We start from the raw sequence: 12,887 nt of genomic DNA on the forward strand, positions 1-12,887 counted from the left end.
TCCAACAGTTGGAGGAACTGTTGCAAGCGGATAGCACCCAACAGCTGGAACTGGAGGCCCCCCCACCATACCCTCACCAGCCCTTGTATCCTTCCTTGCGCGTTCTCTCGCTTCCACCTTCGCATCTTGCTGAGTCACCAACTGCCACTGCCCCACCCCAACAACAGGGCTCCTGGCCTCTCAGGGATGGGGGAGAAAGCAAAGGGGTGGGTACTGGGGGAGTGAGGTCCAAGGTTGTCACCACTGAGGGGGGAGGTGACTGTGGGTGTCGCTCAGGCACTGATTGGTTGAAGGTCAGGGAGGCCTTAGAAGAAAGGAGTGTCTTGGATATGCTCACGGTTCTGGTTGTAGTAGAGGAAGAAGGTCCTGTGTGGATCTCTTTGGATCCAAAAGGGGTTGCACACCTTGTGGAGGCAATCGAGAAAAAGTGGTTGAGATCACCTCTGACTATGAATGCCTTAGAGCTTCTCACAGCATCGGGGCCGTTATTGCCTTATGATATTGAGAATTTGATGCGTATTATTTTGAAACCTGTGCAGTTCACGGTATGGAAAGTGCAGTTCATGGTATAGTCAACTCAAGCGGGTGATCACCGTGGCACAGGGCAACCCCCATCACCCTGTACGTGGTACCAACATGCAGAGGCTGCAGGGTGCAGCCACCGGTATGCTTACCCCAGAGGAACAAGTGGCACAATTACTTCCGGGTGAATTGATTGCTATGTCGGACTCTGCACTCACTGCGTTTAGGAAATTTGTGCCGAGTACCGAGCCCTCCACCTCCTGGACTGACATCAGTCAAGGACCGACAGAGTCCTTTCAGGATTTTGCAAACAGATGATTCAGGCGGTGGAAAGATCGGACCTTCCTTGAGCGGTTCATAGTCCTGTTATTTTGGACTGCCTACAGCAAAGGACCTTTTGCCGAGCCACTTTCTGCCATCTATCAGCATTCCTGGTTATCTGGAGAGGTCCCACAAGATTGGAGGCTTGCCGATGTGACTCCCATCTACAAGAAAGGCCGTAAGGAAGACCCGGGGAACTACAGGCCTGTCAGCCTGACCTCGGTATCAGGGAAAGTTATGGAACAGATGATCTTGAGGGAGATCACACGACACGTGCATGGCAATAAAGGGATCAGACCCAGCCAGCACGGGTTCACCAGGGGCAGGTCGTGCTTGTCCAACCTCATCTCCTTCTATGACTGGGTGACCAGACAGGTAGATGAGGGAAAGGCTGTTGATGTAGTCTACCTGGACTTCAGCAAGGCCTTTGACACGGTCTCCCACAGTATTCTCCTAAGGAAACTGGCAGCCCGTGGTCCTTTCCAACCTTATGAACTTATGAACCTTGGAGAAGGTTAAAGCTTGACTTCGTTCAGCTCCTACTAAATTTCAAACCCCTGCGGAGGCCAGTAAGTATGTATTGGATAGAGAGAAGGTTGCTCCTGTTACTAATGAGGGTTTAGCCTCCGCTGTGGTTGCTGTGAAGAACAATGCGGGACAGGGGACTAATAGAAGCCCTTGTTTCTACTGTGGCCAGTACGGTCACGTTCGAGCTCAGTGTAGCCAAGGAGGGGTTATCTGCCAGTTATGTGGCTGACATGGCCACACGGCTCCTCAGTGTTGGTGTCATAACACGCAGGGAAATGGAAGAGGAAGGGTGCCCCAGGCCCAGGGTTAACAATACAGAACTGGCAGCACTATACCAGTGGCGTGTTCACCCACAGGGAATGGCTTGTTCTCCCACGATTTGCCAGATAGTTGTAGGAAGAGTACTAGAGGTGGTCTGCAGAGACTTCCCATACTGTACCATCGCGCACTATATGGATGACCTTTTGCTAGCTGCTCCATGCTATCTAAGTCTTTACACACTAGAGAGCCGTATGATTGAGGCCCTGATGTCTGCAGGGTTCACTATTTCAGGTCAAAAAATACAGAGGGGACCTGGACTAGAGTATCTTGGTTATAAATTTGGCCCTGAAGCTGTGTGCCCGGTTGGCCTGGATATCCGACCTCGCATCTCAACCCATTGGGGCGTACAGCGAGTAGTGGGGGCTTTGCAATGGGTATGGGACGCACTGGGAATTGCACCTCAGCTCATGAACTGTTCTATGACCAGCTCAAAGGGACTGACCCTAAGGAGCCCCAACAACTCACCGCAGACTTGAACGCCACCTGGCAGGAGATTCTAGAGCAATGCATGGATGAGTCCCTGGCACGCTGGGACCCTGAATAATTGCTGGAGGTGGCAGTGACACAGTGTGAAGGAGGGGCCACTGCGGTCTTGGGTCATAGTCTGAGCACTACACCCAGAGTGGTTGTTTTCTGTGCAGCCGGTGCAAGCATTTACCTCTTGGCTTGAAATTCTTGCAGCTTTGCTTCGGAAGTCCCGCTTGTTTACAGTCTGAGCTCTTGCAAAGGAACCTGATGTAATTCATTTACAGAGTTTCTTTCGCGATGTTCAACCCCTGCCTGATCTTTTACTTCCTCTACAGGGTTCTGGAGGAATTATTGTTTATTCTGATTCATTGTCAGTCTTCAAGTTGGCAAAGTCTTTAGACATTGCTCTCAGATCTTGTGTGCTACTTACTCCTTTAGAGGGGCCCACACTTTTCACCGACGCCTCTTCCATGACCAGACAGGGAGCGGTTTTCTGGCAGTGTGCAGACAATAAATGGGAAACCGTCATCTTCGTGGTCCCTCATGTTAGTGTTCAGATCCTGGAAATAAAAGCTGTAGCATTGGCCCTTCGATTGTGGCCAAACATTCCCTGTAATGTGGTCACAGACTCTGCATTTGCGGTTAAGTTACTAGCTCAAATGGGATAGAAGGGTCTATCCAGCTCAGAAGCTGCCAGCATCTTGGAGGATGCATTAGCTCTTCGCTCGACTCCAGTCGCAGTTTTGCATGTCCGCAGCCACTCAGAGGTCCCAGGTTTCTTTATGGGGGAGCAACACGGTCGCTGATAGAGCTGCAGGCACAGCTCTGTCAGAATGGCACATGATCTTCATGCGTCTCTTCACATAGGTGCAAAAGTGTTGGCACGGGACTGTTCTGTCCCCTTGCCAACGGCTCGCGATGTGGTTCAAGCATGCCCTCATTGTAACTCTGCCCTGACCATTGGTGTGCTGGGTTAATCCCCATGGTTTAAAACTGTTACAGATCTGGCAGACGGATTTCACAGCTGAGCCCCATATTGCTCCTTGCTCATGGCTTGCTGTCACTATAGACACATCTTCTTCCATGATATCGGTTACGCAGCATGCAAAATCAAACTCTGCAGCGGCTCAAAATCATTGGTCTACCACTATAGCCATCATAGGAATACCCAGTCAAATAAAAATGGGCAATGGGTCCTGTTTTACTTTGAAATCAACCCAGGAATGGCTGACGGCTTGGGGTATCTCTCATTCCACAGGCATCCCTTACAACTCTCAGGGACAGGCAATTGTAGAACGTGCAAACCGCCTCCTCAAGGAAAAGATACGTGTTCTTGGGGAGGGATACAGAGATTGAATTCCGGTTGAAAGACAAGCAGAAATTTTGTCTAAAGCCATTTATTCACTTAATCATTTTGAGTGAGGTGAGAGTAATCGCACCCCGGTGCAGAAACACTGGCAACCAAGAATTATAATGGAGAGACTGCCTGTTAAGATAAGATCTAAGAGTGGACAATGGGAAAGTGGATGGGCAGTATTAGTCTGGGGTAGGGGCTTTGCTGCTGTAAAAAATCTGGAAACGGGAAAGGTTATCTTGGTTCCCTCAAGGAAAATATGCCCTGACACAGCTGGAAACTAACGGGAACTTGAGTTTTTTATTGGCAGGACCTGTTACTGGGGCAACCCTGACCCAAACAGATGGCGGAGGAAGATGAGGAACCGCTCATAAGAGACCCATCAGTAGCTGAGCTGACTCATCTCCCGAGGAGAAGCCCGCCGGGAAAACATCAATCTGCACCTCTGAGAAGGCCCATCTGAAAACACACATGGTTTGGTCTTATTGCTTTGCTTCTGCTAATGCAGGTGGGGGAAACGACTCATTTGATTCAACGGCCCACGAATGTTTGGATTACTTGGGCCAACCAGACAGGGAGACAGGATTTTTGTCTAGCCTTACAATCCGCGACTTCACCCTTTAGAACGTGCCTCATTGGAGTCCCGCTAAACTACTCCCGGGACTTCAAAGTATTTGATAAGTACGTTAGTAATCTTACAAAATGTGAGGGCCTTTACAATGACACCCCGGCCAACACATTGAGATGTCTTATACAGCTCTTGAATATGAGTACCCCTTGGATTCCACAGGAATTACGGTTACTTGGATCTGAGGGGGTACCCGATTCCCAAGAGATGTGTATCGGGTTCGCAGGGTTTGGGGTTGATGGACAGTTAGGGGACCCCGATTTATGGTGGCATCTAAACAGGGAAACGAATCCTTACTGGGACAAAAAGAACAAGCGCCCCAATGTTTATGAATTGGTTAATCCAAGAGACTCGGAGACGTTCTCTTGGAAAGGGTCCTACTGTGGACACACCAGCAACGACACTATGTATGGTCTCCCCAATTACCATAATTTTTCAACAACTTCTACCACCCCCGATGGGGGAAGTATATATTGGACAGCTGGTGAGAGTAGCTGCAAGGGCGACACAAACCAGGCCCAACTTCCCACTGGAGAAATAGTATGCTGGGTCCTGTCTGGGTGGAGTCGTAAACGAAGGAGTGTTCCCCAAGATAATGAGGAGCTAGGAGGTGCAGCGTTCGAATGCCGTGATTGCAGGACTGGGGAGCATTCCTGTAATAATGTCACCTGGGAATGCTGCTGCAATATCACTCGCCTGTGGCTCCAATTTGGGTGGGGATACCCTTACCGGACGGGTAGAAGATGGAATTAAAAACTTTGGGTAAATGTTAGTAGGGTTTTACCTCCAGGAGTTTTCCTCATATGCAGGGATCGGGCATGGCAAGGGATTTCCAGAAAAGCTGTTGGAGGACCGTGTTATCTAGGCAGATTAACTATGTTGTCACCACATGTCACGCAATGGATAACCTTGACACGAAGCATAACTTCACAGAAGCAGCATAAGAGATGGGTTCAACACCTGACTGAAGAACGTGATGATGAGGTCAAGCTGTGGGGTCTCACAGCACATATGTTTTCCTCGTTAATACCCCCAGTATGAACAGCGCATGCGTTGAAAGAAATGGAGCGTCTGGCCTGCTGGTCAGTAAAGCAGGGGAACATACTAGCAGAACTATTGGTAGATGTGGATGGAGTGCGACACGCAGTACTACAGAATAGAGCCGCTATAGATTTTTTGTTACTAGCCCAGGGCCATGGATGTCAGGATGTCAAAGGGATGTGCTACTTCAATTTGAGCAATCATTCGGAGTCTATGCATAAGAAATTGGAAGGTTGAAGTCGCATGCTGAGAAGATATCAGTATAAGAAGATCTGTTTGGTGACTGGCTGCGGAACCTCTTCGGGAATTGGGGTTCTTGGCTAATTCCTATAGTTAAGGGTCTTGGCTTAGCTTTGATTGCAGTACTCATTATAGTAGCCATTGTACCTTGCATGCTCAGTCATATCCAGAACTGCTTGCAGCATACATTGGATAGGGCTTTTGACCAACGAATAGAGTATCATAGATTACGCAGGAAATTGTAGAGGAAAATAGAGACCACCTTTATTTGACTTTCATGGCAATACTTACAGTCATAGCTTTTGTAGCCTGTTTGATAGACGGCATCTAGAGATGTCTGCAGAAGGTGATAAATGCAACAATTTAAAGATGCTTCGCGTCAATTAGTAGGTAGACTATAAAGCAAAGCGAGCTAATCAGGATGTAACGGGGCAAGGCTTTTCCTCGCGTAGGGAGGGGGAGATGTTGTATCAGGCGTTGTGCGAGACACCGCGATGTGACGCGACAGGAACAGGCGCCAGCGGGACAGTATCGGGTGTGACGCGATAGGGCCCCTCCCCAGTGCGTTGTTCCGGCAACATGGCGGTTCAGCAGGAAGCGCCACGCTGTCAGTGCCACACTGGCAATAGAATACTGTGCGTACTTGAGGGCGTGGACACACAGTGTCTATAAGCGATTGCGTGCTGCCAATAAACGCCATTTACTGCTTCACCACAGTGGTGTGAACGTGCAGTTATTTGTCCCTGACTGGTTTAGGTCAGTATCGCAGACCTCTTAATGTAACACTTAGCTGCAGTATCTGAAATTTTAATGACAATATGGGCTATGTTTTTTCATCCAGAGGACAGTACACGTTTAGACTGTAGCGTGTTCAAATTTACTTTCTGGGTTGAATATCTGTGGTAGAGTTTGTACCTTATGAGTATTCCCTCTGCGGTGAAGAATTTATACTGTTCTTCAGATTTCCAGAAAGATTGGTCAGAAAGTAAATTTTATGCTCTAAAAAGCTAGTGGATAGGTAGAAAAGGAAAGGCTTACATTAAAAAAAGAAAACAAATAGTCACTGTTGAATCACTTTATTTTATACTTATCTTTATTTTGTTCTTTGTAACTGCTTGGTGTACCTTTCCGTTTTCTTTAGTTATATCTTCTTGCTTGTACTCTTTTCCTACTTCTATTTTTGCCATTCGACTGTTTACATCATAGGAAGCAAAATAGTAGTAAGTACATTCTGTTTCTTCTGGGACAAAAGTGGTAGAGATGAAACACAAAAAGAACCACATTGCATCCCTCCCTTGGCACTCTGCCAGCGTTCTGGCCTGTGTTGAGGCCCATCTGTCTTCTTTGCTCAGTCACTTTTGCTCCAGTTTAGGTATAGCAGTACAGTGGAAAGTATCTTCTAAAGTGTTATTTAATAAAAGCAGACCGATACGTCCGGATCTAAGGCATAAGTATTCCAGAGGGATATTGGTTTTAGATATGTTGCCTCTTCCTATGCACAGAAATAATTTACCCTGCTTTTTTTTTTTAAAGTAGCATTGGAAACAGTAACTTTTAACTGCTGTGGTGCGAAGAGCTCTGCTTCAGCTTTTATAGGGATGAAGCATTATTGTTAAAACCCCAAAAAAGACCTGAGGGGGGGGGAGGGGGGGGGATGACTGTCAGGTAGGTGTTACTTCAGGTGTATTTTTGCAGCTGTGCTTGGAAGAGTCCAAGGGAAAAAAGTATGTGGAAACTGTGAACAAGAATTGTTTAAATATGAAGTTAAAATTAATCATGACATGTAGCCACTTAAGAAAGCAGATTTAAATAGTGAGGGATGACACTGGTGCACCACTTTTAATGTTCTTTCCCTTTCAATTGACAGGCTGCAGTGTCTGTGTAATTAGGAAATTTGATTCAGCCCTGTTTCTGGGCAGGAGGTATTATTTCCTGCAGTTGTAATGCTCCTCTGATAGTGTTTTCAAATTAATTATAGTAAAAGCTTGGTGCTTTAAAAAATGAGATGGTTTTAAGTTTTGTTTAAGTAGAGGAACTTCTTGGTGTAGCTGGTGCTCTTTGTGTTGCATCACTTCCTAATGTTTACAGCGTTGTAAGTCTTCGTAATTATTAAGGGTGAACAGGAATATTGAGATTCTACTTTGTGGACTCTAAGGGAAGTCTTAAGGTTAACAAGTAGAAAATTTGTTGGGATAATTTAGTATCAGAAATACGCACATTCTAACTTTTTAAAAAATATATAATTAATTTTTTTCCTTTGTTTTGGAAAAAATGTTATTATTTTTCTTCCGTGATGCTGAGATTTCTGGAGCTAGAGCTGTTAGAGTTGTAATAATGAGTTAATTTGCGGAGATTTAATAGTATGGCTTTGTTAAACTCAGAAGCTGAGGCTCTTCAGCCTGGAGAAAACTCTGGGGGGACCTTATAGCTGTCTCCAGTACCTGAAGGGGGCCTACAGGAAATCCAAGGAGGGACTTTTTAGAAGGGTAAGCAGTGACAGAACAAGGGGAAATGGCTTTAAACTGAAAGAGGGTGGATTTAGACCAGATATTAAGAAGAAATTCTTTCCTGTGAGGGTGCTGACACACTGGAACAGGTTGCTCAGTGAGGCTGTGGATGCCCCTCCTTGGAAGTCTAAGGCCAGGCTGGGTGGAGCTTTGAGCAACCTGGTGTAGTGGGAGGTGTCCCTGCCTAGAGCAGGGGGTTGGAACTACGTGATCTTGAAGGGCCCTTCCAACCCAAACCATTCTGTGATTACTGTCCAAAGAAGTCTTGCTGGTATATAATAAAGAGTAAGCTTCATATGTTTGTTTGAACTGTACAAGGGGAAAAAATAAAGTCTACAAACCTATGAAAAAATACTGTTGGGGTTGGTGCTTTTAATCACATTGGTGTAACTGATAATTATGGATTTAAAAAAGCTGTATAGCAGCAGAAAAAGAATATTAGAATTGTAATGTTCATGTTTCCGCAGTCCATAGTCAAACTGCCAGTTGACCATTGGATGCTTCTTCATCATTTCTTTACAAACAAACAGTTTATTTCGTAGCTGTTCTGTGGCTGATGAATGCTTCCTTTAACAGTGAAACACTGACCAGGAGGTTTTCATTTTATGGGAACCATTGAGTGCAGTCAATGTGGTGTTTCATTGTTTTGGTGGGTGGAGTGGTGGTTGTTTTCTAACATAACAAATAAAAGCATAGACTAAATAGTTTATTTTAGCAGCAGAGCTTTCCTGTCTACAAAAAGGCAGTGTTACTATTTGACAGGAAAGGAACTTTTTTTTTTTAGGCTATTTGTGGAAGTTGAGGTCATTCTGGCTGCAGTTTGGGTAGCTTCTACAAATGTTATGTTGCAAACAGTTAAATATAGTAGCTGGGCATCGGATACTTCTGATAGTACTGTAGGAAAATAGAAGTCAGAATATAGCTCCAGAACGCTGCATTTTTTTGTTTAAAGCAAAGAGAGCTTTATTTTTAAGAACTGCTACAAACAACGCATATTGTTTTTAACAGCTCTTAACCTGTAATAACAAGAAAACGGTGAAAATAACATATTCCATGCATAGATTTTAGCATAGTATTAATGGTATTAAATGTCATTAATAACCTGCTTCTCTCTTCAGGAAAACATTAAAGAAATCTATAATTTCTCTTGTATTTTCTGGTTTCCTTTCTTCTAAGCTCTTCTAGAAATGTCTGTGCATCTCCTGACAGCATTTTTGTCTTGTAAAACATCAGCTAACATCTGTGTAATACCAAATTAGCTGCTTTGCTAGCTCAGAAACAAAATTTTAACTAGGGAAAGTCAACCAAATAGCTTTTATGGTCAACTGAAGTATTATTTGTGTCTTCTCCCTGTTCCAAAAATAAATGCAGCAATTGAGTTTTCAGGTTGAGAACTAAGTTTATTTTCTAAATAAGGTGTGTGGCTGAAGGAAGGGGGGAATCCTAGTGTTCATGTCTTCCCCTGTTTTGCATCTGCTTGGTTATGCTAGTAAGTTGAGTTTTTCTGGACTTTATTAATTCATTTGGCACGTGCCAACTGTCGTAGTACATTTCTGTAACATCTTTTGGATTTTCTTCCTTCGTGTCTTTAAAGCTGGAGTGTCTAATGCAGTTAGTCAGAGCCGGAGCCTCTGTAAATGCCAGTACTACACGATTTGCTCAAACACCAGCCCACATTGCTGCTTTTGGAGGACATCCACAGTGCCTGAATTGGTTGATCCAAGTGGGGGCCAACATAAATAAACAGGTATGATTTAACGTGTATTTCTTGTCCGTATACAGTTCTGTAAGGAGTGTCTGTGAGGTCTTCTTGCTGTGTGTGTGATCCTGACATTCGCATACAGATAAGTTATTTTTAACATCTCCCCAAAAGACAAATAAAGCCCTTCATCTGACAATTTAAGATGTCATTGTAGTAGGGAAGGACTCATAAATGTTGTAGGCCACTAAAGTTCTGGAGAATGTTTGTTTTAGGAACTAACATCTTTCTACTTACTGAACAAAATGATGTCATGCTGATCTGATGTTGGCATCATTACCAAATGCTTTGATACTGTAATGCCTATGAGGGGAAAAGGAAAAAGACTAGGGAGATGCATCTTACTTAATATGTAAGAATTGGAAAACTAGCCAGTTAATTCACCATTACCTGTGGAGCCATGAGATTTCTCGTGGTCCTTGATGACTAGTCAGATACTGAACTAGTAAAATCTATTAAAAACATGATTTATTTTACGATGTGTTTGGTTTCATACTGATAACTTTTTCTAAATTATTTCTAAAGCTTTTCTAATAACCTGTGAATAGATCAGAATGTGCACTTTACTAACATAGCAAATAGATGTGTGGTTTTTCTTAACTGATATTTTCTGTTACTGTTACCATGGGTATAGATATTGATTTGATAGCAGAGAGTGCGTTAATATAATAAAGTTCATGTAAAGGACTTTGATGCTCCCGGATGGTAACAGAATCAAGTACTTAAAAATATTACACTTCCAGAGAAAATGTTTCTATTTCCAAATGGATCTATTATGTGTGCTGTGCATACGTAATGTGTTCCCTTACAGCAGTAGTCAGAATTAGTTATGATTTTATATGAGAGCAGTTATTACTACAGTTAAGTATGTCTGCTGGGGAACTTGAACTTTTCATTTCTGGAGTTGTTTCTTTTTTTTTTTTTGAGTCATGCAAAAATAAGAAATGGGGAAGTTTGTGTTGAGTTTTCAGAAAAGAAGGCTGGTGCATTGAGAACAGCTGTGAGACACGAGGAGAATTGTAGAAACAATGAAGGTGACGGGATGCAGAGGCTATAGATGGCATCTTCTCCTTGATACCTGACAAAAGTAACTTATGCAGTAAGTTATTGCTGCGTAGTGGTAGAATCTTCAGAAGAGAAAATACAAGAACTAGAAATGCATCTGGAGTCCAGGTAAGAACGTAAAGAAACTGTGATTAGAGAGGAAACATGGCATGCACAGAATAAAGGTGTACAGATATCTTCTAAATGAGAAGAATGAATGAGAATGAATGAGAAGAATGAAAGTTTCCAACTGAGGATAAAGAGAACTGACCAGAAAGGCTGAAATGGAGTTGAAGAACCACTGTTCTAGAACACCTTCTGGAACATCTAGTGTGTAAGATTATTTAAAAAATAAAAATAAAAAATAGAGAGAAGTAGCAACTAGGTCTCCAAGAAAGAGGAGTGCAGAGAGAGTTGTCTGGACTGAGGGCAGCGCACAGATGATTGTAAGGGAAGCAGAAGGCAGTATGATGTGCAGTTTAAAAATAGGGTGGTAATTCTTCTCTACTTAGAAGAGGCTGGTTCTGGTGACTAGCCAGTGACTCAGGAGTCTGAAGAATTGATAGTCTGTTACAAGAGCAAATCTAAACAATAAAAGAGTAATGTGGTTCTGAATTTTTGTAGTGAAGTAATGCTGGTAGCATCCTACAGACTTCAAAAGGCAAATTCAAGTATTTACAGGTGAAGGACAGCAGCACGGACAGCGCTTTAGAGTTGATGTTTTGGGAAGGCCTGTATGTTGTAGATAACAGTAGGATCAAGTAAAGCTTCTGTAAAAACTCCTTTTTTGCTTCCACAAAATATTAATTGAACAGTAAGAAGAGATTTTAAATTAGGTTTGATGATAGAAGATATCTCAGTAGATAAAATGACAGCAGAAACAAAAATAGCTTTTTATTAAGATTCATCTGTTCAGTCACACTGAGTTCACATGCATGTGTACTCAAAGCTAGACAGTATACATTTTGATACCTACAGCAAAAACAACCCACGGATACTTGTATTGTTTCACACATGAGTATGTAAAGCATAGTGCATGCTTTGCTCTCCACAGTTCTTTTGAGATGTTTTTAGAATTGCAGTCAAAGTCGGCTAGTCTCATTTGATTTGCGCTGCTTAATATATGATTTTACTTTGTTTTAACTTGCAAGCTCTTTGAGGTGATCATCTAGGGCTTCCACTCACACTTGAGGTTATGGAGCGCTATTTCCTGATGTGTATTTTGTTTATTCCTTCCAGCTCGCTGACTGATGCTGTACTTCAAACAGACATAGTCACTGGCTAATGCTTGTGTGAGGACAAGTGTTCCATGGACACTGGATACAAAACACATGCTGAGAAAGATCTGGGAATACTTGATATTTAAACTAGTAAAAGTTTCCTTCCAAACTGACTCCTGGTCACTGGCTACAGACTAACCAATCACGTCTGGAAAAAGAAAAGGATAGCTTCTGAGAAGGAATCCACTCCAGTCTCTCAGTCCTAATGTAAACCTCTGGTACTCAGTAGAACTTGCATGCAATTTTTCCTTATATCTACCCTGAAGTACTGTAGCCCTGCCATGAAGTTTAGGAAAACATTAAAATGCATATCTCAATGCTGGTGGCAGTCGCCTGAGAAAGGTCCTGGGCAGCAATGAAGGATTAATGTTGAAAACTGCTTGTCCCAGTTCTACCTTGCTCTCCAAAGTAACTTCTGTGAGTATATTCCATGATGCCCAGCCCTCTTGTTTAACTGTATGTGCTGGCTAGAACCATCTGTCTTCTTTTTTTTTTCCCCTCTCCTTGTGACTAGTAGGCAGTTTTTCCCCACAGTCCCTTGCCCCCTAAGGGTCAGAGAAAGCCAGAGTGCCAAGCAGTGATCCTGCCTGTTCCTACCTGCCACTGGATGCAACAGGAAGTTAATTCTTCTATTCATTGATCAGTGCCTACTAATAGTTATTAATATTGTGAGTCAAAACTTGCATTTAGCTTCCTGCCTGCTTTAGTTCACTCTAACAGTTGCAAAGCAATTATGCTGCTACTTTTCATGAATATTTTTCTGATGTTTTTATCCATGTCAGAATGCAGACTGATTCTGTGCTGTTGTGCAAGACAATGCAGCAGGTACATAAATCTTTAATGATAAAAGCCTGTTATTGCATTCAAGAGTATT

General features: G+C 43.3%; 1 protein-coding gene across 2 annotated transcripts in view; it reads left to right on the forward strand.

The window, feature by feature from the left end:
- Positions 1–12,887, forward strand: part of ANKRD10 (ankyrin repeat domain 10) — a 44,457-nt gene that overhangs the window by 7,369 nt on the left and 24,201 nt on the right. For both annotated transcript variants that reach the window (XM_065741005.1, XM_065741006.1), the window contains exon 2: positions 9,525–9,677. In XM_065741005.1, the coding sequence (XP_065597077.1) occupies positions 9,525–9,677 (153 nt within the window). The remainder of the gene's footprint in view (positions 1–9,524; positions 9,678–12,887) is intronic.

Source organism: Cyrtonyx montezumae, unplaced genomic scaffold (genome assembly GCF_038088225.1).
Source record: "Cyrtonyx montezumae isolate F1298 unplaced genomic scaffold, pur_monq_1.0 scaffold_3, whole genome shotgun sequence".
In the NCBI taxonomy this organism is placed as follows: Eukaryota; Metazoa; Chordata; class Aves; order Galliformes; family Odontophoridae; genus Cyrtonyx; species Cyrtonyx montezumae.